The sequence below is a fragment of the Rhinoraja longicauda genome, chromosome 1, assembly GCF_053455715.1.
Source record: "Rhinoraja longicauda isolate Sanriku21f chromosome 1, sRhiLon1.1, whole genome shotgun sequence".
Lineage (NCBI taxonomy): Eukaryota > Metazoa > Chordata > Chondrichthyes > Rajiformes > Arhynchobatidae > Rhinoraja > Rhinoraja longicauda.
This window is the reverse complement of record NC_135953.1, coordinates 68,471,311-68,498,076: the sequence shown is the minus strand read 5'-3', so window position 1 is coordinate 68,498,076 and position 26,766 is coordinate 68,471,311. Positions and strand designations below refer to the sequence as shown.

The 26,766-nt window shown below is 41.6% G+C and overlaps 1 protein-coding gene across 1 annotated transcript in view; it reads left to right on the top strand.

Moving 5' to 3' along the window:
- ube2kb (ubiquitin-conjugating enzyme E2Kb (UBC1 homolog, yeast)) overlaps nucleotides 1–26,766 on the top strand; it is a 72,395-nt gene that overhangs the window by 34,403 nt on the left and 11,226 nt on the right. Inside the window, exons 3-5 of the mRNA XM_078399646.1 lie at nucleotides 17,541–17,599; nucleotides 20,001–20,083; nucleotides 25,921–26,020. Of these exons, the coding sequence (XP_078255772.1) occupies nucleotides 17,541–17,599; nucleotides 20,001–20,083; nucleotides 25,921–26,020 (242 nt within the window). The remainder of the gene's footprint in view (nucleotides 1–17,540; nucleotides 17,600–20,000; nucleotides 20,084–25,920; nucleotides 26,021–26,766) is intronic.

Here is a 26,766-nt window from a genome sequence, read left to right as displayed (position 1 = left end):
ACATGAATAAGAAAGCTTTGGAGAGATATGGGCCAAACGTGGACAAACGAGACTAGCTCAATAATAATACCCGGTCGGCATGAGGTAAGTTGGGCTGAGGAACCTGTTTAGTGCCCTTTGAGTGTAGCTAAAATGAAATGTTAAGTTGGGAACTTGGTGAAAATGGGGAAAGGAAGTGTTACTTGGTGCTTATGATGCTTGTGGTTTGTGGAGTGCTTAAATTTTGACCTGTGCTTGATGCAAGTTGATATGTTTTGTTTTAAAAAAAAAGTTAAAGTAGACTAATCAACTTGTAGATAAACTAATGACTTGAACGTAGATTTTAAGCAAATAGAAACCACAACTAATTAAAAGAAAAATGTCAGTGAACAGCAACCACAACTAATTGAAAGCAAACTTTTATGTATCACATAGGTCAGATATTTTGTTGTAGCATATGAGAGTTTGTGGAGACCCATGAGGTTAAACATTGCTATTGTAATCAGTATATTGAGAATTGATTGGCGGCACTGGTACAGGAGGTAGAGCTGCTGCCTCACAGCTGAGCTCGGGTGCTGTCTGAGGACTTTCTCCCTGTGACCACTTGGGTTTCCTCTGGGTGCTCCAGTTCGCTCTCATATCCCGAAGATGTGCGGTTTTGTGGGTTAATTTGCTTCTGTAAATTGCCCCTAGTGTGTAGAGAGTGGATGAGAAAATGGGCTAACATAGAACTAGAATGAACAGGTGATCGATGGTCGGTGTGGTCTCGGTTTGCCAAAGGGCTTTTTCCCATGTTGTATCTCTAAACTAAACTAAACTAAAAACTTCAGGTCAAGAAGTTAAGTTGGAATCTAAAATTCAGAGGTTAAGAGCATCAGAAAGGGCAAGTTACCGTTGCAGTTTGATGCAGGAGGGAGAATTGTCTGTTAAGTTGCAATGTCCTGGATTCGGCCAGTGGTCAGACAATAATGAATGCGATTTTGTGTCAGGTAGGTATGGGGATCCAAGATCTGCCAAATTGATTTAAATTTTAGTGCATTTAGTTAATTGTATGGCCCAGATCCATGTGAAGTAGAGATAGATATTGGTAGTACACTTGCTTGGAAAGGCTATTCCAATGAGTGGGATTCACAAACTGGGCTGAGACCATGGACTGAGCATGACAGAAGGCAGGTGGGGTGTTATGTGGGAAAATGTGAGGTTTTGCCGTTGGATAGGAAGAATAGAAACAGTGTTTTAAATGGTAAGATCTGAGAAATGGTCTCATGACAAGGTTTGACCATTTGGATTGACTTGAGGTGAAATTTCTTTACGCACCAGTTTGTCCATCTTTGGCATTCTTTATTGCAAAGGGTTGTAGCTGCTCAGTCATTGAATACATTCAAGGTTGAGAAGGATAAGTTTTTTTAAATTTAGAAGATGTGAGGATCAGCGGTCACAATGTTACTGAATTGTGGTCAAGCTTAAGGGGTTGTTTGAGTCATCAAGCCATACAGCAGGGAAACGGGCCCGATCTACACGTTCCACCTGCCCGCATTTAGCCCATATCCCACTAAACCGTTCCTATCCAGGTACCTGTCCATATGACTTAAGTGTTGTTATAGTACCTGCTTCAATGGTCTCCTCTGGGACCTCATTCCTTATATACACTATCCTCTATGAAAAAGTTGCCCCTCGGGTCCCTAATAAATCTTTCCCCTCTCACCTTAAACCTTTGTCCTCTGGTTTTGATTCCCCTACTCTGGATAAATGTGCATTAACCCTTTCTATTCCTCTCATGATTTTATGCACCTCTATAAGATCATTCATCTTCCTGTGCTCCAAGGAATAAAGTCCTAGCCTGTTCAAGCTCTCCCGATAGCTCAGGCCTTCGAGTCCTGGCAGCATCCTTAAATTTTCTCTGCGCTCTTTCCAGCTTAACAATATACTTCCTAAAGCAAGGTGGCCAAAACTGAACACAATACAGTTGTGAGTTGAATGGCAGCATCTTGCATCATTAGTTCTCAGACCACAGTTGCTAGGCATCCATTGCCCCCCCCCTCCCCCCCCCACCCCGGCTTAGTCTCATGTTTAAGTTTTTAGAATTTTCCTTTTTCCCAGGCAAATAAAATAAGTAAATTTAGTTTACCTACTTTGTGACTATTACTTGAACACTTCAGGCAGATATTAAATTGAAGAAACTTAATGTGCCAAGTGCTGTAGTGAAATCCATGTGAAAAATGTAAGAGCAAAAAACTTTGTATCCACGGTCTTAGTTAATTCCAGAATCCTGTGATCCGAGTGTGTAACTCAGCACATGGGATTGTGATATTATTGCAATTATGAAGTCATAAGATCATGTGATAGGAGCAGTATTAGGCCATTCGGCCCATCAAGTTATGGCTGATCTGTCTCCCTCTTGATCCCACTCTCCTGCCTTCTCCCCTGGTTGAAGGAGGGGTAGGACTTGCAGCTTGGTGTTTTGGGGTATGGACGTTTTGGGTATGACAGGTGGGGTGCAACTGCTCTGCCTGATACCACAAGAAATTGCAGTTGTGGATGTAACACAGTCCATCACATAGATCAGCCTCCCCACATCAATTCCATGTACACTTCACGCTGTCTTCAGAAAGCAGCCGACATAATCACGGATAATTTGCACTCCTTCATTCCTCCTTCTCCCCTCTCTCGTCGGGCAGAAGATGTGAAAGCATGTACCACCCGATTCAGGAACAGCTTCTCCCCTCTGTTACCAGACTTATGAACTGTCATAGAAACATAGAAACATAGAAAATAGGTGCAGGAGTAGGCCATTCGGCCCTCCGAGCCTGCACCGCCATTCAATATGATCATGGCTGATCATCCAGCTCAGTAACCTGTACCTGCCTTCTCTCCATACCCCCTGATCCCTTTAGCCACAAGGGTCACATTTAACTCCCTCTTAAATATAGCCAATGAACTGGCCTCAACTACCTTCTGTGGCAGAGAATTCCACAGACTCACCACTCTGTGTGAAGAAATGTTTTCTCATCTCGGTCCTAAAAGACTTCCCCCTTATCCTTAAGCTGTGACCCCTGGTTCTGGACTCCCCCAACATCGGGAACAATCTTCCTGCATCTAGCCTCTCCAACCCCTTAAGAATTTTATATGTTTCTATAAGATCCCCCCTCAGTCTTCTCAATTCCAGCGAGTACAAGCCTAGTCTATCCAGTCTTTCTTCATATGAAAGTCCCGCCATCCCAGGGATCAATCTGGTGAACCTTCTCTGTACTCCCTCTAAGGCAAGTACGTCTTTCCTCAGATTAGGAGACCAAAACTGCACACAATACTCCAGGTGCGGTCTCACCAATGCCCTGTACAACTGCAGTAGAACCTCCCTGCTCCTAAACTCAAATCCTCTTGCTATGAATGCCAACATACCATCCTCTGGTAAGGTAGGATATATTCCCAATCTTTAGATTTTTTTTTAGAGATACAGCGCAGAAACAAGCCCTTCGGCCCACCGGGTCCGCGCCGCCCAGCGATCCCCGCACATTAACACTATCCTACACCCACTAGGGACAATTTAAAAAAAAACATTTGCCTAGCCAATTAACCTACAAACCTGTATGTCTTTGGAGTGTGGGAGGAAACCGAAGATCTCAGAAAACCCATGCAGGTCACGGGGAGAACGTACAAACTCCGTACAGTACAGCACCCGTAGTCAGGATCGAACCTGAGTCTCCGGTGCTGCATTCGCTGTAAGGCAGCAACTCTACCATTGCGCCACCGTGCCGCCCTTCTAACCAATGTCATTGCAAACCTTGGACTTTTTTCCTGAAATAATGCTATATTGCTGTTACACAATATTCTGTACTCTAGTATTTTACTCTTTGCACTACCTGTTGAACTGGCTTGATTGCATTCATGTATAGTATGATTTGATTTAGGTACACATGACAATAATATACCAATATGAAAAAGAGGAGGGAGTTACACCGCCAATATAAGACAGCATTATGGCTGCACCCGGGAAATCTATCCTGCCACATATGGCTGATGTGGCTATATGGGTAGAATATAAGATGGTCACCGATGTTGTAATACTGTAGGCCTCCTGATATCAGCAGAAATTATAATGAGAACAGGCATGCAGGCAGATTGCAGAAAGCTGTAAAAGCAATTGGGTAGTATAGTTGGGGATTTTAACTTTCCCAATATCGACTAGTGGTGGGGGGGTCAACAAAGTGGAAGTGTACGGGTGGAGTTAAAGGGAAAGAAAGTGCCGGAAAGGTTACAGAACTTTCCAGAAGTAATAGGACGGAAAGTTTAAGAAGAGATAAGAGAGTAACTACGGGTAAAATTGTGACTGATGTGAGAGGAGGGGTGGTGAACACCGAATTAAAGGTGTTATAGTTGAACGCACGCAGAATAAGGAACAAAGTGGATGAGCTTGCGGCATAGTTAGAAATTGGTAGGTATGATGCTGTGGGCATTACAGAGCAGTGGCTGCAAGAGGGTTGGAGCTGGGAGCTGAATATTAAAGATTACACATCTTATCGGAAAGGCAGAGGGGGTGGGGTAGCTCTGCTCCTGGTAAGGAATGAAATTCGGTCCTTGGCAAAGGATGACATCGGATCAGAAGATGTCGAGTCCTTGTGGGTAGAGCTGAGAAATTGGAAGGGTAAAAAGATCCTAATGGCCTCCAAACAGTAACCAGGATATATGGTACATGTTACATCAGGAGATGCAATCTGCATGTAAGAAAGGCAATGCGATGGTGGTCATGGGAGATTTCAATATGCAGGTATTCTTGGAAAATCAGGTTGGTATTGGACACCACCAAGAATGGGAATTTGTAGAGTGCCTCCGAGATCAGAGCAGTTTGTAGTGGAGCCTAGCAGGGAAAAGACAATTCTGGATTTAGTGTTGTGGAATGAACTGGATTTGATGAAGGACCCCAAGGTAAAGGAACCACTAAGAGGCAGCGACCACAATACGATAAGATTTAACCTGCAATTTGAGAGGGAGAAGATGAAATCCGATGTGTCGGTATTACAGCTGAGCAAAGTGGACTACAGAGCAATGAAGGAGGAGCTGGCCAACGTTGACTGGAAAGGGACCCCAGCAGGAATGATGGTGGAATAGCAAAGGCAGGAATTTCTGGGAATAATTCAGAAAATGCTGGATCTTTTCATTCCAAAGAGGAAGAAAGATTCTAGAGGGAGAATGAGCCTACCATGGCTGACAAGGGAAGTCGGCAGATTAAAACTAAAAGAGAAGGCATATAACATTGCAAAGATTAGTGGGAAGCCAGAGCATTGGGAAGTTTTTAAAGAACAACGGAAGGTAACTAAAAAGGCAATATGGGTTGAAAATATGAAATGCGATGGTAAGCTAGCCAACAATATAAAAGAGGATAGCAAGAATTTCTTCAATTATATAAAGAATAACAAAGAGGCAAGAGTGAATGTTGGACCTTTGGAGAATGATGCAGGAGAAGTGATAATGGAGAATAAAGAAATGGCAGAGGAATTGAACAATTTTTTTGCATCAGTCTTCACAGTGGAAGACACCAGCAACGTGCCAGATATTCATGGGAGTCAGGGGGTGGAAGTTAGTGGAGTGGATATTACTAAGGAGAAGGTGCTTGGGAAACTGAAAGGTCTGAAGGTGGATAAGTCACCAGGACCAGATGGACTGCACTCCAGGGTTCTGAAAGTGGTGGCTTTGGAAATTGTGGAAGCATTAGTAGTGATATTTCAAGGATCATTGAAGTTGGAGTGGTTCCAGATGATTGGAAAATTGCAAATATTACCCCGCTGTACAAGAAGAGAGCAAAGCAAAAGAGTGGAAACTATAGGCTGATTAGCCTGACTTAAGTGGTTGGTAAGATTTTAAAGGATGAGTCATAGAGTCATAGAGTGATACGGTGTGGAAACAGGCCCTTCGGCCCAACTTGCCCACACCGGCCAACAATGTCCTAGCTACACTAGCCCCACTTGCCTGCGCTTGGTCCATATCCCTCCAAACCTGTCCTATCCATGTACCTGTCTAACTGCTTCTTAAACGTTGGGATAGTCCCAGCCTCAACTACCTCCTCCGGCAGCTCGTTCCACACACCCACCACCCTCTGTGTGGACAGAGTACTTAGTTCATGATAAAATAGGTCTAAGTCAGCCTGGGTTTTGTGAAGTGGAGATTTTGCCTGATGAATCTGTTGGAATTCTCTGAGGAAGTAAAGAGCAGGACAGACAAAGGAGAGTCAATGGATGTTGTTTACCTAGATTTTCAGAAAGCCGTTGATAAGGTGAGGCTGCTAAAGAAGATGGGAGCCCATGGTATCAAAGGGAAGATACTTGCATGGAAAGCTGGTTGGCTGGATGGCAGAAGACAAAGAATGGCAATAAAGAGGGCTTTTTCTGGTTGGCTGTCAGTGACTAGCAGAGTTCCGCAGGGGTCGGTGTTGGGGCCACTACTCTTCACGTTGTATGTTAATGATTTGGATGAGGGGATTGAAGGCTTTGTGACCCAATTTGCAGATAATACAAAGATAGGTAGCAGGGTCAAGTAGTGTAGAGCCACATGCTATCAATTTCTGAACCAATGTTGCTGAAGTATAGATTATTTGTTTATTAAAAAGTTAAGTTCACACCTTTTCTCAATGTAGGGGGGTATATCAGAATCATACAAGTGAACATGTGCTACCAATATTAGTATTGATTCTTGCAGTGCAATGCAGTCCTGAAGCAGGGGAAAAGAAGCAGGGGAAAAGAAAATCCTTGCTGGCTGTTCATCTTACTTGGTATGATAAAGAGCATTCTGAGGAATAATGACCCGGGTTCCCTCAGAAATTATCAACTGAAATATTAGCTGATTGCTCTTTAAACACACTGCTTGAGCTGCTGAGTATTTCAATATATTCTGCTTTACGAGACTTCTGCAGTACTTTACTTTTGAAGTTATGCCAAACTTTTATGGATATCTGGTTAGCCATAGCTATGTATCCATAACTGGGCACTATACTTGAGAAATGGTATAAAGATTTTGGATTAGAGTAGAACGGACTAATTGACATGATGCTAGGAATTGTCAGATTTTTTAAAAGACGTGCAACTGTATTCTCATTACAAGCAGAAATTTACATGGGAGACTTCCAGTCCTTTTGAAATATTTGATAGAATTATTGCTTTTCCAGCGGCAAAAGTCTATAGATTACGGTGTAGACTTCATTATCTAAAAGGTGGTGGAAATAGATTCACCAATTTACCATTGCTTTCAAATGGAAAAATAATATATTCTTGAAAGAGAAATTGTGCAGCAGGATGTTGAAAGGGCATGGCAGTCAGACTAATTAGTTACATCTTTCAAAGAACTGGCACAGGTTAAATGATTCCCTTATTCCACGTAGTGTAAGAAAATAACTGCAGATGCTGGTACAAATTGAAGGTATTTATTCACAAAGTGCTGGAGTAACTCAGCAGGTCAGGCAGCATCTCAGGAGAGAAGGAATGGGTGACGTTTCGGGTCGAGACCCCTCTTCAGACTGATTTCCATATGATCAGGTAAATCACTGGAACTGCAGACGTGCTCTTCAAAGCCTTTCGATTATAGAATTAGTATGGTAGTTATGTTTCATTATATATTTTCAAAATGGAAACCAGGAGATCTTGAGATTTGGCCTGTTTGATCCTGAAGATCACCTTACTGGAGGCTTGTTTTAAAAGAAAATTAAACACTATGTGGTCATGTTAGCTTAGTTTTGATTCAGCAAACAAAAATGCTGAGGAACTTGGTGGTTCAGGCAGGATTTTTGCAGGGAACAGATGGACAACATTTCAAACTAATGGAGAAAGGATGTGAAGAAAGCTGGAAAAGACGTAGGATTGCGGCATTGCCTCGCTAGTGATAGGTGGATGCAGGTGAAGGGGAGTTACCGTTAATTTTCTGTTCTCCTTAACCTTTTAAAATTATTATGGAAATGCTTCTCAAATTGATCATATTATTTATTATAGCATCCAGAATTGATTGAGCAAGGATTTCCTAAATACAGTAAGAGTTTGTTCATAAGTTTTAGGAGCAGAATTAGGCCATTCGTTCCATCAGGTCCACTCCGCCATTCAATCATGGCTGATATATCTTTCCCTCTCAACCCCACTCTCCTGCCTTCTCCTATAACCACTGATACATGTTAACATGCCACATGTTAAGCTGGCATGCTTGGAACTTCCATTTTCCAGACAATTGAATATATTCCAATTAGTGCTCCCAACATATTTTGAATTAATATTACAAAGTAGTATAATAAAGATTCCAGCAAACAATGTGTGTTTCAAGCTAATTTGGGAAATGGGATGTCAGAGAATTTCAAGGGAGTACAGGAAGCGGAACCTGCTAAGTTTCAAGAGAGTGCTGGAAGAGCAACTAGATCTGTTTCAAGGGAGAGTGGAAATGGAACCTCATTTGGTTCAATGAGAGGGCATGAACTGGGACCCAGCTCTGTCAAAGTGAAGGTGGGAGCTGGGGCCTAGGCCTGTCACGGAGGGATGGAATTAGCTCCCAGAGTGCCAGAAGCTGATTCATGGAGATTTCCAATCAATTGGATAGCAGATTATCAGAGTTTTACTCTATGTAGAATACCAAAGACAGTCAATCAGTTATCAAAACCTCTGCAAAATCTGTTCCCTTCCCATTTCTGTCCCAAGCCAGATCTTTCACACCATTGATGTTGTGTTTGACATGAGTTTTTGTCTACATATAATAAAACTCTGATATCAGCTGTCTGATTGTTCAGAAATGTCAGTGATTCAGCATTGGTTCCTGCAGTGTAAACTCATCTGGGTTGCTGGAAAAGTTATTATAATACTGCGTAACATCTTAAAAGATAATTCAAAGCATGTTGGAATATTAATTGGAATAACATCGAAGAGCTTGGAATAATCCAGCTGCACCACAGTGCAGGATAATGGAACTTTTACTGTATTACTCCATTGCCAAATCTTCCTTGTAATATTGCCTCTGTTTCACTTTTCATTAATGAATATTCATTAATGACTGGATAATTATATCTTCGTGTTTGGATGAGTGATATATTATGGGTTACTATAGAAATAGCTTATGGACAGTTCTCATGAATGGAACCCTTGCATTCCCCAAGCACTGCCTGTAAAGGCCGTTCACACAGTCCTAGTTTTAATGGGTCCACCTCTGATAACTGATTTAAACTTTCTAGAACATAATCTCTAGAATACTCTCTCTAAAACTAATCACATTTTAAAATTTCTACTCTGGCACAATTTCTTTGATAAAGCCTTTGGTCATTGTTTCTAACAACGATTGGGTGAGAAATTATTTTAGTAGTTTTTTTGAGGAAAGTAGTTATTTCAATAGAAATACTAGAATTTAAATACTAAGTATGGTGAATGATTATTGAAGTATTTAAATTTGTGGGATACAGTGTCTGCCATGTCTTAAAGATAAATTTACTGCATTTTGCCAAATTTCAAACTAGAATATTGGTGTGATGACAAACCTAAACAAATGTCAACCAAGAGATTAAAATATATCCTAATAAACAAACAGCTCATCATTACTTTGTGAAATATTCGACAATTCAGAATATTCTTCACCATTGTCAAAGACAGTTCTGTTAAAATTTACTTCATAAGATCATAAGAGATAGAAGCAGAATTAGGCCATTCGGCCCATCACGTCTACTCCACCATTCAATCTATCTCTCCTAACCACATTCTCCTGCCTTCTCCCTACTTATACTTATTGTCTGAATGTACATTATCAGTACTAGGTAACTAGTATTTCATACAAGTTTAATGTTGCTAATCAATTAAAAAAAAACATCTGGCTGTCACATCAGTTCTGGCAAGTTAATCAGTTCACGTCTGGTCAGCAAACATTCTGTTCAAGGGACCACTTAGGAAACCTAGAATGTAAAGGAAATGGACATGTCTGGGGCTCAGTTGCAATGCTTGAGGGGTAAAGTGATTTTGGTTAAGGAGATGGATTGAGGGGTAAGGAGGAGATGGTCAATGAATAGTTGGGGCAGATAATTTAGCAGCTGGGTTGGCACATAGGTCAACTTCAAAATTTTAATGGGCCAGAGATGGAACCTCTGGGTATTTGGGCTATTGAATTACTTAACTGTGATCCGCATGAGGCAGGTTTCCAACAGTTTTCCATGGGTTAACTAATGCTGAATAGATTTTTCAAACATTGCAAATATCCACTTGAATGGACAAAATATTTCAGTGATGTGCAGGCAAAAGGAAAAGTGCAAAGCATTTCATGTTTTGTTGTATTTTTTGTTGTGAATTTTGAATTATACAATACAAAAAATTGAGCATTTTGTGATTCAATTCTAGATGATAATTCCTTTGTGGAATAAAAGCAAACATTTTGTTATCACAAAAAATTGAGCATTTTGTGATTCAATTCTAGATGATAATTCCTTTGTGGAATAAAAGCAAACATTTTGTTATCAATTATCTTCTATCTCACTCTATCAAAGTTTAAAAGTTTTTGATAAATCTATTGAATGTTAATTTTCAAGTATTATAGTGGATATATGCAGATGTATGTAATTCAAAGGAGAAACAATGAGAAAAGTATATCTCAACATGTTGACAAGATGAAGTTAGTAGATTTATAGGGGGATTGCACGGCAGGCAAGGTCACTGCCCCTCACCCGTACTGTTGCCACGCAAAGCCTGCTGGAGGGCACGCTGTGTACTGCAGGCAATCACTTACTCTGGTTTTCAGTCTTTTTCGTCGTCTTTTTCTTCTATTTTATGTTTGGAACGACTTCTGTTGTGGAACAGTTCGCCAGTCCTAATGAGAGGGTGTTGCAATTCAATTTTGCGGCTGCACTTTGCTCCTCCGGTTGGTCTTCTCCCATCAGCGTGTCTCCGGCTCCCTCTCGGCGCCCCGAGTGTCCCGACACCTCTTCCCGTTCCTGCGCTCCTCGCTCCTCCACTACTCGCTTACTGCGACTCTTCGGCCCCTCGCCGCTCCTGCTAGCCCTCCAGCCCGTCTCGCCATCTCTGTCAGCCGGGGTCCGCTTCTACTTGGCCGGCGCTCAACACCTCGTGGCTGGGGCTGCCGAGCAGAGCCGTGGGCCTGGTCCTCCGCCTCAGCGCCCAGCCCAGCTCTTGCTGCTGCTCGGCCTCCGCTGCCGATCAGCCTCTCCCCGGCTCCTCTTCCTCCTCTTCGGGCACGACACTCCGTTCCTCATCGTCCACCGCCTCCTCCTCCAAGGCCGTCGAGCACGGCTCCCTGGGCCCTTCGCCCTCAGGCCCCGGCGGGTCGCCAACCTCCAGCACTCGCTGCTTCTGCCCCTGCAAACCCTCCAGGCCCCTCGGCTCGGGTTCTTCCCTCGGCTCGGGTTCTTCCCGCTGCTCCTCTCCCAGCTTGCTCAACCACGTCCTTTCCTCCTCCTCCTCCTCTTCTTCTCCCAGCCCTCATCTTCTCCCCCTGCCAGCCGGTCGGCGGCCCTCTGCTTCTCGGCCTTGCTCTCCTGCCTCCCTTCCCGGCCGCATTTCCCCTTCTCCCGCTAGCTGGCCAGACGTCTTCCCAGCTGCTTCTTGCGTCCGCGGGCTTGGAAGCCCTTCTCCTGGTTCCTCTTCCTCCGCCAGATCCTCCAGCTTCTTCCTCATTTTTTTACAGCACAAAAGCACTCTGATGGAAATCACACGAAGCATGTATTTTTGCATAGGTTTTTGACTATTAGTAGTAGGTTTTAAAAAATATTTCTAAAAGTAGCCAAATATACTATCCATTTTTGACTGACAGCATTTTATATTCAAGGAACCAATTCAGAATCCATGTGGTTTATTGTCAGTGGAGTGGATTTGTGCAGAGTCTTTGGGGGTTTTTTGGGGGGGGGCATCTTCTTACCCTACACATTTAAATCCAAGGGGTTTTCTTTTACCCCACATTTCCCCCAAAAGCTATTTAATTTATCGATTTCTGAATTGCATAAAATTAGTCCTGTAACCACTTGTTTACACGATTTATTGGTGAGAGTTCAATTTTTATGCCATTGGGTATTGTCAAGGGATCTCACTCCAAGTACCTATTAATTTCAAATAATTACTTCCAGTGAGGAATATCTTGCTCAGTGGTTTTCTTTTTGTAATTAAATATGAAGTTACAATCTCAGGGAAATTAGAACAGAATGCTGGAAATAATTAACGGGTTGGGCAACATGAAGAAAATGAAGTTTATGTTTGGTTGATAACTGTTCATCAGAACCAAAAGGTCGTTGACTTGAACATATTTTTCTTCACTGACTTGTGTATTTGCAGTATTTTCAGTTTATTTTGCATTTTTAGCATCTTTTGTTTTTCTGCTTCACCATGCAGTCTATTGTCTTGTCTATTGTCGAGTTTAATGTCATATGCGCAGGTAAGTTGAGGTAATGAACATTGAAAAATCTATAGGAAAAAAACTGCAGATGCTGGTTAAAATTGAAGGTAGTCACAAAATGCTGGAGTAACTCAGCGGGTCAGGCAACATCTCTGGAGAAGAAAGAATGGGTGACGTTTCGGTTCGAGACCCTTCTTTGTAAACCCTAGTTTGTATCAGCATCACAGGCATGCAGACTTGGACAAACACACTGGTAAAAATGTACAGATATATTATTTCATACTCGAGCATCAGAGATGTCATTCTTTAGGAAACGAGGGTTCCCCTCTTCTTTTATAGATGAGGCTCTCACTTGGGTCTCCTCCATATCCTGCAGCTCCGCTCTTGCTCCCCCTCTCCCCATTCGTAAAAGGGTAGAGTCCCCCTTGTCCTCACCTTCCACCCCATCAGCCGTCGTATACAACAAATTATCCTCCAATATTTCCGCCACCTCTAATGGGATCCCACTACTGGCCACATCTTCCCATCTCCACTGCTTTCTGCAAAGACCGTTCCCTCCGTAACTCCCTGGTCCACCCGTCCCTTCCCACCCAAACTACCCCCTCCCCAGGTACTTTCCCCTGCAACCGCAGGAGACGCAACACCTGTCCCTTTACCTCCCCCCTCGACTTCAGCCAAGGACCCAAACAGCCTTTCCAGGTGAGGCAAAGGTTCATCTGCACTTCCTCCAACCTCATCTATTGTATCCGCTGTTCCAGATGTCAACTTCTCTACATCGGTGAGACCAAACGCAGGCTCGGCGATCGTTCACTCAACACCTTCACTCAGTCCGCCTTAACCAACCTGATCTCCTGGTGGCTCAGCACTTCATCTCCCCCTCCCACTCCCAGTCTGACCTTTCTGTCATGGGCCTCCTCCATTGTCATAGTGAAGCCCAGCGCAAATTGGAGGAGCAGCATCTCATATTTCGCTTGGGCAGTTTACACCCCAGCGGTATGAACATTGTCTTCTCCATCTTCAGATAGTTCCTCTGTCCCTCTCTTTCCCTTCCCCCTTCCCGTTCTCCCACTGTCTTCCTGTCTCCTACTATATCCTACCTTTGTCCTGCCCCCTCCCCTGACATCAATCTGAAGAAGGGTCTCGACCCGAAACATCGCCCATTCCTTCTCTCCTGAGATACTGCTTGACCCGCTGTGTTCCTCCAGCATTTTGTGTCTACCTTTAATTATCCATAAACTTCTAAAAGAAACAAAACTTTCAAAAACCAAGACATTCGTGCAAAAACATAATAGGACATAAACACAAGACTATAATGTTCCATTGTCAAGGTGGGATTACGGTTATGTAGCTTAGTTCAAGAACCTGATAGTTGTGGGAAAGTAGCTATTCCTTAACCTGGAGATGTGGAACTTTGGGCTTCTGTACCTCCTGCCCGGTGGTAACAGTGAGAAGAGGGAATGACCTGGATGGTGGGATATTTGATAATGGACACCACTTTCTTGAAGCAGCACCTTACATAGATGCTTTCGGTTGAGGGGAGGGCTGTGCCTATGGTGGACTGGACCGAATCCACCACTCTCTGTAGCCTCTTGCATTCCTTTTGAAATTGCCATACCAGACCCTATTGCAACCAGGCAGGATGCCTTCTACAGCACTTTTGCAGAAGCCCAAGAATTTGAAGTCGCTATTTCTCTCCACTTCATTCGCTCTTGTGTCAGCCGACGTTCTGCCATCGCTTTGCCACAGCCAGTGCCATATCTGTGCCTCTGTGGTGATCATCTGCAGTGCATGCCTCTTCGCCGCAAGTTAGTAGGTGGTCCATCGTCTGTACCTCTCCACAGTTACATTTGTCAGAGTCCGAGAAGCCCCACTTTTCAGGTTGAGTCCGCAACGTCCCACTCCATTGCAGAGGCGGTTTAGGGCTTTCCAGGTAGTACAAGGCAGGTGGTGTCCTGGTGCCATCTGTTGTTTGGTTTTGGTACCTGGCACGGTTGGCTCTAGTTCCATGAAGCTGTTACGACTCTTCAAGCTTTTCTTGGCATGTTGATGATTGTGCAAGGGGTGATGGGGTCTATGTCCACATTGAAGCGTTCTACTGCAGCTGCCCGATTACGAGTTTGAGATGGTTCGTCGATGCCAGCCAGCTCGTACAGATGTGATTTTCCTGCAGGCAGTGTTCAATGCATAGTCCACCTTGCGTGCATGTTTAGAGCGGCTCCAGACTCTGCCACTGAGTAACAGAGCGCCAGGGCTGCAGTGCGGATTGTTGTTGGGTCACTTCCAAATGAGCTGTTTGCCAGTTTTTCAATGACATTGTTCCGGGTGTTGACCTTTGCCTTGGTTTTCCCAACATGTTGGCGATATGATAACGTGCGATCGAGGAGCGCACCTAGGTACTTTGGGACTTTGCACTGTTCCAACAGGACATCATTCCATCGCATCTGCAGTTGACATTTCGCATCCCGATTCTGGAAGAGGAAAGCTGCACTTTGCGTTTTTGTTGGGTTTGGACGCTGGGAATTCTGTTGGTAGTATGTTGTCATATTCTGCAGAGCAGCCTCTAGTACGGTCTCAATCTGGCTGAAGTCTGAGGACTGTGTTGCGATGCATAAATCATCAGCATACATATACGATCTAGAATTCGGGGTGATGGGTTGTTCATTGGTGTATATATTGAACAACGTTCAATCCACTACCAACACACTGATGAAAACTGGTATGTGGTGTCCTGTATTCCCAAGTCTGAAGTCAACGATCAGTTTCTTGGCCTTGTTGATATTGAGTGAGAGGTTGTTTTTGTGGCAGCATTCAACAAGGTGTCCTTGCTCTCTCCTGTGTGTTGACGCATTTAATTGCATTGTTAAAGGATTGATTAGGAACATTGTGCACATATCTTTAGTGTAGTTTGGAGATACATCGCGGAAACAGACCCTTTGGCCCACCGAATCCGCGCTGACCAGCGATCCCCGCACCGTTACACTATCTTACACGCATTTGGGACAATTTACAATTATACAAACCTGTATGTCTTTCAAGTGTGGGAGAAAAATGGAGATCCTGGAAAAAATCTACACAGGTCACGGGGAGAACGTACAAACACCATACAGACAGCATCCATAGTCAGGATTGAACTTGTGCATCTGGAGCTATCAGGCAGTAACTCTAACATTGCCTCACCGTGCTGTCCTTTCCATGGCCTTTCATCCCCATCACTAAACTTTTCTTTCAATAAGATAACCTTCAATATTGTGTTTCTCTAATTTTGAGCTCTAGACCATTGCTGATTTCCTTTATCAGTTTGTCTTCAAGAACCCAAACTAAAATGTAGGTATGTACCGTCAATAGACAATTGGTCTATTGGCCTTTAGGACCAATAGGACAATAGGCCCTTCGAGCCAGCACCACCATTCAATGTGCTTATGGCTGATCATTCTCAATCAGTACCCCGTTCCTGCCTTCTCCCCACCTTCTCCCCATACCCCCTGACTCCACTATCCTTAAGAGCTCTATCTAGCTCTGTCTTGAATGCATTCGGAGAATTGGCCTCCACAGGTTGAATTCCACAGATTTACAATTCTGACTAAAAAAGATTTTCCTCATCTCCGTTCTAAATGGTCTACCCCTTATTCTTAAACTGTGACCCCTGGTTCTGGACTCCCCCAACATTGGGAACATGTTTCCTGCCTCTAACGTGTCCAACCCCTTAATAATCTTTGTCAAATGTTGTTGATAAAGCATTTGAGAAGTGCTAGATCAAGCTGTTATATAATTGCAAATTAGTGATGCATGTTTGCAGAGCATTCTCTAATAAACAGAACAAAGTAGACCTACCATAGGTTAAATTTATATTCAAAACTGATAGTTTGCAACAGTATTTAATTAGTTTATAGGAAAGAAAACTGCAGATGCTGGTTTAAATCGAGGGTAGACACAAAATGCTGGAGCAACTCAGTGGTTCAGGCAGCATCTCTGGAGAGAAGGAATGGGCGATGTTTCGGGTCAAGACCTTTCTTCAGATTAGTTTATGTTTTATTAATAAAAAGTATCTCTGTCAAAGCAGTTGTATTTGAAAGACAGCAGTGATGCTTATTTCCTTTGATTAGTGGATTTTTCAACACTTCCATGACTACGCAGACTTGTTTTCCCTGTTAGCCCTCTGAGGAGACAGTAATCTGAGGTGTCAATCTTTATAACATTATACGTTTAAGGAATTTTTGTAAACTAAATTTTAGAAAAGGGACTAGAATTATTTCACCACCCACAATTGTTCAGCCTCTGTTTAAATTTACAAAGAGCTAATAAAATAAACCCTGTTGCTGAAGTGATTTTTCATGTTGAATAATCATATTTGATATATAGAAAAAATAACCAGGTAAACAAAATTGAATGTGGCTCACCCTCAAAAGCACAAAACCGTGTTGGTTACGAGTTTGTGGTCCTTACCATCAATATTAATTTCATCCTTGTTCCAAATATTTATTTTCTGGATAGGTATTAAATCTGTAATATCTGCAATGTTGAATACAATAAATCCACAAATAACTTCATATGATTACGTTAAACATGTGAGTGTGATGCATTTATTCCATTAATTTAAGATTGTTTTAAATTGAGACTACTGATATTAGCTGGGTTGCTCTGTGTTTCTCAAATACCATTTATTGAATTGAATGTAGGAATTTTTGCAGTGGCCTTTAATCCTAAAATGTTCTTAAATTGATCTCTGTTGTTTGAAGTAGATGAATTTAGTCAGTGATCCATTGGTATTTTAAAGTTAGGAAAAATGTTTTGATTTCCTATTGCAATGTAAAACCTGGACAATTTTAAGTTTACATTAAATGTAGTAGATGGAGACACGAGATTGCAGATGCTGGAATCTGAAGCAACAAATAATGTGCTGGAGAATTTAGCAGTTCAAGCAGCAACCGTGGGGGGGAGGGGAAGGAACAGTCACTGTTTTGGATTGATATATCAACAATTCCTCCCCCCACAGGTGCTGTTTGACCCGCTGAGTTCCTTCAGCAGAAGATGGACACAAAAAGCTGGAGTAACTCAGCAGGACAGGCAGCATCTTTGGAGAGAAGGAATGGGTGACTTTTGGGTGGAGACCCTTCAGACACGAGTTCCTTCAGCAGATTGCTACTTGTGGTGTATATCTTTAAAATCACTGAAAATAGTACTGTTAAATGATTTTCCAATATTTCTGCTTTATATTTATGCAGGAGGGCGATATCAACTAGAAATTAAAATCCCAGAAACGTATCCATTTAATCCACCAAAGGTGAGACTTGACTGCATGTGTTCACAGATAATCTAGCGGGCATTTACTTGCAATTTTGAAAGTAGCCTTTTTATATGTTCTTTAGACTTAATGGACACTTAAATGGAAAGTCTTTCAATTTTTTTTGGCCAAACCTAAACAATGTCAATCATTTATTGAATCTTCGAACAAATTTCACATTTTTAGAATGTTGTTAACGTCTCTTAAAAGACTTTTGCTTTCTGTTCCTTTTACTGATAACCTGATAGTACACTATTAAATTGCACTCTATTGTTGCCTTTCGGGTGAGACATTAAACTTATTTGAGCCTCTAGAATGATGTAAAAATAATTGGGAATTCTCTTGCTAACCTGGCCGATATTTTTTTTTACACAACTGTACTTAACATTTCTAAAAGACATTAGCTGATTAATTATTTAATTGGCATTAGCGGGGTTTTGAGATGTGGAAATCATTGCTACAATGGCTTCAGAAGTACTTTATTAGTGTAAAATACTTGGGATATTCGGAAGTAATTTTGTTATTTTCTGAGTACATTATTTTTTGGGTTTCTGTAAAAGCAGAAATTTGATTCCTCAAGATTTTATTTTTGCATTCACTCTGCTTTTTGCCCTTTATCTCATTAGCAAGGATTTATTTTCATAAATCGTGGAAGGGGTTACATGAATAAATAAAGTGAAACATACATGGCCATGACCTGGGCAGGGAGAGGGGATAGAGATTCCATTTGCTTACACTATAGGAGCTGCTTCACTTTGTAAGTGCTCAGTATATATGGATACAGATTTTTTTTCTATTGGAAATTAAAATATGGAAACCATTAGACGACCAAACAGGCGAGCTACAAAATAATATTCTAATATTGAAAAATATTTATCCAGGCTTTGTATATTTCCCAGTTATTCTGCTATTCTCTGTTTTTATTGCTACCTCTTTCTACCAAAGCCTTCTATTTGGTGATCACACACAATAAATAGAAGCAAAAAAAAATCTGTACATTTTTGGGATTTACTTGGCGCTTAGCGATGCTGGGTCATTTCTTGCCTCTAACGTTTGGAGGAATCAAGATAAATTTTAGTATACCATTGAGATTATTTGTTTTTTTCCTAGTTTACTGGCTTGTCGTGTTCTCATGATAAAATTAATTGTGTTTTTTTTCAAATAATGAAAGTTGAATGGCAAATATTTTTAAATGATTGTTTCAGATACGAATTATTAAAAATATTTCTGAAAAAAAGATTAATAAGTGCGGTACTGTTTTTGGTAGAGTTTTAGAATTTTAAATTTTGTCCTATGCATTGTGTGTAGCTTCTGCAGCGTTATTTACAATTTTAGATTACTATGTGTCAATTATACTTCCAAAATAGCCTGAATTGTAAGGGGTAAATTATTGGTATTTGCTGTTTTCGCTTGAATGCCTGAGACATATTCAGTAATTTGGTATATATAATTTACATTTTATTTTTCTTGTTAGCATAGGTTGTTTGCAAAAGTTTTCAACCACAGTTAAAGAATAGGGAATCAAGCGATTCATAAATATCCATTTGTGTTAGAACATAGAACATAAAACAGGCCCACAATGTTTGTGCCGAACATGATGGCACGGTAGCGCAGCGGTAGAGTTGCTGCTTTACAGCGAATGCAGCGCCGGAGACTCAGGTTCGATCCTGACTACGGGTGCTGCACTGTAAGGAGTTTGTACGTTCTCCCCGTGACCTGCGTGGGTTTTCTCCGAGATCTTCGGTTTCCTCCCACACTCCAAAGATGTACAGGTATGTAGGTTAATTGGCTGGGTAAATGTAAAAATTGTCCCTAGTGGGTGTAGGATAGTGTTAATGTACGGGGATCACTGGGCGGCACGGACTTGGAGGGCCGAAAAGGCCTGTTTCCGGCTGTAGATATATGATATGATATGATATGATATGATATGATGCCGTTAATCTAACCTCCATGTGCATGTCTAAAAGCCTCTTAAACGCCACTATTGTATCTACCTCCATCACCACCCCGGCAATGTGTTTCAAGCCCCCAATACTCTCTGTCCCACACATCTCTATTAAACGTTCCCCCTCTCACCTTGTTGCTATGCCCTCTCGTGTTTGGCGTTTCCACTCTGGAAAAAGGTTCTGACTGTCCACCCTACCTATCCTCTCATAATTTCAAATATATCTATCAAGTCTCCCTTCAACCTCTGATGTTCCGGAGACTTGCCATGGAAACTATTTTATGAGAAACAGCTGTCAATTTGGTTGATTGCAAACACCACAGATTATAGAAAGCAGATATTTGTTCATATGTGTTCAGAAAATAATTTTACAGTTTTTCATGGCATTTAAGGAATTGGAATTAGAATTTATTTTACCACCTATGAAATATCAATGAAAATGATTGTATCTTGCAGGTTCGGTTTATCACAAAAATTTGGCATCCAAATATTAGTTCAGTAACAGGAGCCATTTGTTTGGATATTCTGAAAGATCAGTGGTGAGTTTCCCTACCTTCATTCTTGAACTACAATCAATCTGACCCTTTTTAAAATTTGTCGTCAGTATTGTTTGTTGTATCTATCTATCTAGGTTTTTAGGAGTTGTACTTTTTAGTTGCCACTGCGCAATATCGTAAAGAATGAGGAAAAACATAACTGGGGCTGTTAAGGAATGTTTCAAATGAAAGTAATTTTAAAGTTATTGTATATTAAAAGTAATTAATAGTGCCTTTAGAATATTTTGTTCTTTCAACATTTAATAACATATTATCTTTGCTTATAAATTTGAGATTTGAGTACTTCTGAAATCATAAACAAGATAATTATATTGCTTCTTACTGAGCATAGTTTTCCCTTTACATTGTTTTTGTTGGCATTTTCTATTTCTCTAAACCCCAAATTTTCTTTATTTTGTCAGTGTTTTATTGTCTTCCATTTTTGGCAATGATGGATTATCAAGGGGTGAGAAGAAAATCAAAGTCAAATCAGTCGCCTTTATATCTTCCTTGTTGACAGCCAGTTGGTGTGCACCGGATCTGTACGCCGGATCTTTAGCCAAATGCAGATGCAGCCGGTTCATTGGATTTGGTTGATTCGATTTTGTAAAGTAGTTTGTATATAAATGGCAGAAGTGTAGGAAATTCTGACTATAATCCCTGCATTCAGTGATCTCTTGCCTGTGCTCATCTGAAGAGGTCTTACGAATCTAATTGTGCATATTAACCTTTTCCGATGCCACCACATGTCTCCACATGCCCTAATTCTCTGATATTAGTTTGTTGTGATTAGTTATTTTGGAGTTTTCTGGCTTGATTGTTGGTAGTACTATTTCTGCTTTACATCCAGTAGCTTGCCAGTCAAAGATGGACACAAAATGCTGGAGTAACTCAGTAGGCCATGGAGCATCTCAGGAGAAAAGGATTTTTTCTTATTCCTATTCCTTTTCTCCAGAGATGCTGCCTGATCTGAGTTACTCCAGCATTTTGTGTCTATCTTCAGTTTGAAAATTCATACCTCCAGATTCAGGGGCAGTTTCTTCCCAAATGTTATCAGGCAACTAAACTGTACTCTCACCAGCTAGAATGCAGTCCTGACCACCCATCTGCCTCATTAGAGACCTTGAACTATCTTTAATAGGACTTTATCTTGTAATAAATGTTATACCCTTCATCCTTTACGTGTACACTGTGGACGGCTTGATTTGTAATCAAGTTTTTTTCTTTGAAATGGATAGCACACCACAAAAAGATTTTCACTGTACCTGGGAACACATGTCAATAATAAACTAAACTAAAGCTTTAAAAAAAAAAAACCATATATCAAGCATATCACTGGGTATGTCTCGATGGATGAAAGCTCTAGTTCTCCCACAATGGGGGGGGGGGGGATTTCAAGTGCTCTCTCGTGATTTTGTCTGGGTTAAAGGAGGTGCCGGACCACCAGTTGCCAGAAAACCGATGGTGGACCTGTAGTATGTTGGAATATACTTTGTGTCTGGGTGAATGCAGCTCCAGTAACCCTCAGTATTAGCACCATCCACCCTTGTCCAATTGACAGATTGTGGCAGGGATGCCAAATATTTGTTGTCACTGGCACCCCATGGCTGCAATGTGTACCATCTGTTCAATACATTACAGTAACCTATCAGCTATTCAGACTGCATACTTCAACTCTCTGATTTTCACCACATGCAGTAAGGCCTGCAGACATGTGGGACACTTGCAATAAAGATTTGGGTGAGGGATTGAAGGCTTTGTGGCCATGTTTGCGGATGATACGAAAATAGGTGGAGGGGCAGGAAGTGTAGAGAAAGCAGGGACTCTGCAAAAGGACTTGGACAGGTTGGGAGAGTGGGCATGCCAAGATTGAGAGTGATCAGCCATGATCGCATTGAATGGCGGTGCTGGCTCGAAGGGCTGAATGGCCTACTCCTGCACCTATTGTCTATTGTCTATTGGCATATGGATAATAGTGTTGCAAAGTGTGGAGTCGTGCATTTTGGTGGTAGGAATAAAGGCGTAGACTATTTTCTAAATGGGGAGAGAATTCAGAAATCGGAGGTGCAATGGGACTTGGGAGTGCTGGTGCAGGATTCCCAAAAAGTTAATCTGCAAGTCAAATCGGTAGTAAAGAAGGCAAATGCAATGCTAGCATTTATTTCAGGAAGGCTAGAATACAAAAACAGGGTTGTAATGCTGAGACTCTATAAGGTGGTGGTTAGGCAGCATTTGGAGTATTGTGAGCAATTTTGGGCACCATATCTGAGGAAGGATGGAGAGGGTCCAGAGGAGGTTTACAAGAATGATCCCAGAAATGAGTGGGTTAACATAGGATGAGTGTTTGATGGCACTGGGCCTGTACTCGCTGGAGTTTAGAAGAATGAGGGGGGACCTCATTGAAATGTACCGAATAGTGGAAAGGCTTGGATAGAGTGGATGTGGAGAGGATGTTTCCACTAGCAGGAGAGTCTAGGACTAGAGGTCATTTAAGGATGTTCCTTTAGGAAGATGAGAAATAATTTATTTAGTCAGAGGGTGGTGAATCTGTGGAATTCTTTGCCGCAGAAGGCTGTGGAAGTCACGTCAATGGATATTTTTAAAGCAGAGATAGATATATTCTTGATTAGTATGGGTGTCAGGGGTTTTGGGGAGAAGGCAAGAGAATGGGGTTGGGAGGGAGAGATAGATCAGCCATGATTGAATGGCGGAGTAGACTTGATTCCCCGAATGGCCTAGTTCTGCTCCTATCACATAACCTTTTGGCCTAATAAGGGCAGTGAGCTTATGGGAATGTCACTGTCTGCAGGCTTTACCCCCACGCCTCTCGTGTCAGACACTATCCTGGCTTGCTGCCTGACCCATTGAAATTCTTCAGCACTTTGTCTTTTTTAGTAAGCCAGTATCGGCAGTCTCATGTGTCTCCAGACAGTGGTTCATCAGGTCCTCTTGCACAGAAGTTAGTTTCTCCACCCAACTATTTCCCTTTCCAGTTCCTCCTGCTGCTTGCTCACAAGTAATTGCTCCTTCCCTAACCTGTAAAACTCAACTTCTCCAGCAAAGGTATCGTAAACCAAGAACTGAATTTATGCTGTTCTCTGTCATGATTTCCTGGGTTTGAAGAAATGAAAGTTATCTTTGGTGAAGCACAAGGCTTTTTTAATTTGATATTTTTCATTGTTGTTGCTGTTTTCTTCTTTAAATTTAAGATTTGTTGTTGACACTTAGTATGTATTCCTAAACTGGAATGTATTTAACTGGAGTCAAGATATTGTCGGGGCAGTATAAAGTAAATTTTAATATTTATTCGTAAGATACTGCAACTGATCAAAGATCAAATCTCTTGCACAAGTGCTGACATTACTTGCCCTCTTCCCTTAGACCTGCCATTTATTTCCTTTGAGTTACTTATCCTACTCCCATTTAAATGCTACAATTGAATCTTCCACCATTGCTGCTTTGGGAATTACATTCCAGATTCCACTTGCTGGATTTGTAAAAAATAATCCCCAGTTACCTTCACTGTCTCCTAATTCTTGATCCCTCCACCAATGGCACGGTGGCGCAGCGGTAGAGTTGCTGCCTTACAGCGAATGCAGCGCCGGAGACTCAGGTTCGATCCTGACTACGGGCGCCGTCTGTACGGAGTTTGTACGTTCTCCCCGTGACCTGCGTGGGTTTTCTCCGAGATCTTCGGTTTCCTCCCACACTCCAAAGACGTGCAGGTTTGTAGGTTAATTGGCTGGGCAAATATAAAAATTGTCCCTAGTGGGTGTAGGATAGTGTTAATGTGCGAGGATCGCTGGGCGGCGCGGACCCAGTGGGCCGAAGGGCCTGTTTCTGCGCTGTATCTCTAAATCTAAAATAAATCTAAATGGGAGCACACTCTCTAGCATTTTAAGTGCATTGCTCAGACTCTCCTCATAGCCTCTGCTCGAAGGAATACAGCTCCAGTTTCGGTCATCTATCCACACACCCCAAAGTCCATCATTGCTGGAATTGTCTAAGTATGCTCTTCTGCACCCTTGAAGTCCTTTTATATCTTTCCCAATATATGATCATATGTGTTAATATATGTTGATGGCCAGGCCCAATCCTAATCCTCTGTTCATAGATCAGCACAACATAGGAACAGACCCTTCAACCCACAATGTCTATGCCAAACCTGATGCCAAGTTAAACTAATCCTCTTTGCATGCAGGTGATCCATATTCCTCCGATCCCTGCATAACCATGTGCCTTTCTAAAACCCTCTTAAATGCTACAATTGCATCTGCTGTGAACCCAGGCAGTGTATTCCAGGCACCTGCCACGGTGTGTGGAAAAAAAATTTGCTCTGCACATCTTTAAACCTTTCTTCTCTTACTTTAAAACTCAGGTCTTTGACGTTTTCACTTTGGACAAAATGATTGTGCCAGTCTACCCTATCTATTCCTCTCATAATTTTACGTACTTCTATTAGGTCTCCCCTCAATCTCTGACGCTCCAAAGAAAGTATTCCAAATCTGTCCATCCTCTCCTTATAGCTCTCTATTCCAGGCAGTATTCTGGTAGACGTCCAGTAGACTAAAGGAGAGTTGTATCCTTTACTTTGTATTCCTTACTTTGTATTCCTTATTCCTCCTCTCTACTGGAATATGCCAGGCCTGAATTCTGATCAGGTGGCTTTTAAACACTCTCACATACGTATATGAAGCCCAATAACAACCGCTAATTTTCTCTACCTAGCTCCTACCTAATAGTGCTGTAATCTGCCATTTTAGTACCTTCCCGCAAGGTCCAGACTTTATCCAAATTCACAACTTTCTTAAAACTTAATGGAGTTGTGATCATTGTTTCCAAAATGCTCTCCTAATGAAATACCAGTCACCTGGCCAGGCTTGTTTCCCAATACAAAGTCCAGTATGGTCCCTCCGAGAGTTGGACGATGCACGTACTATTTCAAAAACCCTTTGTGGATACACCTTACAAATTCTGCACCGTTTAAGTCTTTATACTAAGGAAGTCCCAGAAAACAAATTAGAAGGATGAGAGGAGATCTTATCGAAACGTATAAGATTATTAAGGGGTTGGACACGTTAGAGGCAGGAAACATGTTCCCAATGTTGGGGGAGTCCAGAACAAGGGGCCACAGTTTAAGAATAAGGGGTAGGCCATTTAGAACTGAGATGAGGAAAAACTTTTTCAGTCAGAGAGTTGTGAATCTGTGGTATTCTCTGCCTCAGGAGGCAGTGGAGGCCAATTCTCTGAATGCATTCAAGAGAGAGCTAGATAGAGCTCTTAAGGATAGCGGAGTCAGGGGGTATGGGGAGAAGGCAGGAACGGGGTACTGATTGAGAATGATCAGCCATGATCACATTGAATGGCGGTGCTGGCTCGAAGGGCCGAATGGCCTCCTCCTGCACCTATTGTCTATTGTCTATTGTCTAAATCAATTTTAATGGTAAGCTTAATTTGTTTCCTGCATATTCTAGAATGTTTAGTAACAAACATTTAAAGATAACAGAGTTCATATTCTCATTTTATAACTAGTTGTGGAAATAAATATTGTCTTTAACATTTTACATGTGAGGAGTACATCTCAGCAACCCGGAGATACTGGCTGAATGATGGTTATTCTTGGTATCGTGGCCATATCTTGATCATTGATGCCAAGCCCCCCTGCAAATCTTCTGAAATCGATGATTAATAGTGTCCACCTTCTCACTATTTTTAAAGGCTATCGAATAGATTACGAATTTTCAAGAGTGAATTGTTCAAGAACTAACTAGGATTTTTAAATTAATGGAGCTTTAAACTTTGTTCACCGACCAACTGTATGTTCTCAATCATGTTTCTAGGGCAGCTGCTATGACTCTACGGACAGTTTTATTATCGTTACAAGCCTTGCTGGCAGCGGCTGAACCAGATGACCCACAGGATGCAGTAGTTGCACAACAGGTTAGCAAAGATTTGCCAATAGCAAATGCAATTAGTTGACTTGCTTTTTAATCTTGACAAAATTATTGAGGGGTTAACCATTAATGTTGTTAATCTTCACTATCCAATGCTATTTCACAAAAGTTTATCCAACAATGAAAATAACTGGCATTGTACCAAATGTACAGACAGAGGAGGTAACTTCTGCACATGAAATTGCAATTTAGCATTACTTTTATAAAAATCTGAAGAACACGTCTATGGTTTAAATTACTTCTGTCTCTACCTATTGATAAATAATTATGGTCAGTATGAAATATACGGTAATGTTTAGCTTACACTTAAAGCTAATTTACTTTAAAATGTCTTGAATAATGTTTAATAAAGACTAAATAGAATATGTTTAGAGAAATTTAAGAAGGAAGAGTAATCCATAAGGTCCCTTGGTCCTGCTCTGCCATTGAATACAATCATGGCTGATCTGGCCTTTGGCCTCAATTGCAACTACCTGTCTGATTATTTTATTTTAGCGTATTACCCAGAACCCCTTGCAGTCCATCAATATTAGTTTTGAACAAATGCAGTGAGTCGGCATCGACAGTCATTTTGGATAAAGAATAACAATGATGGAATACTGGGAGAAAATATTCTTCTTCATCTCACCCTTAAACACCCATCCCCCAATTCTGAGTCTCTGCCTACATTTAGATTTTCTAACCAGGGAAAATATTCAGGGAAAAGACCCTTCTTCAGACTGATGTCAGGGG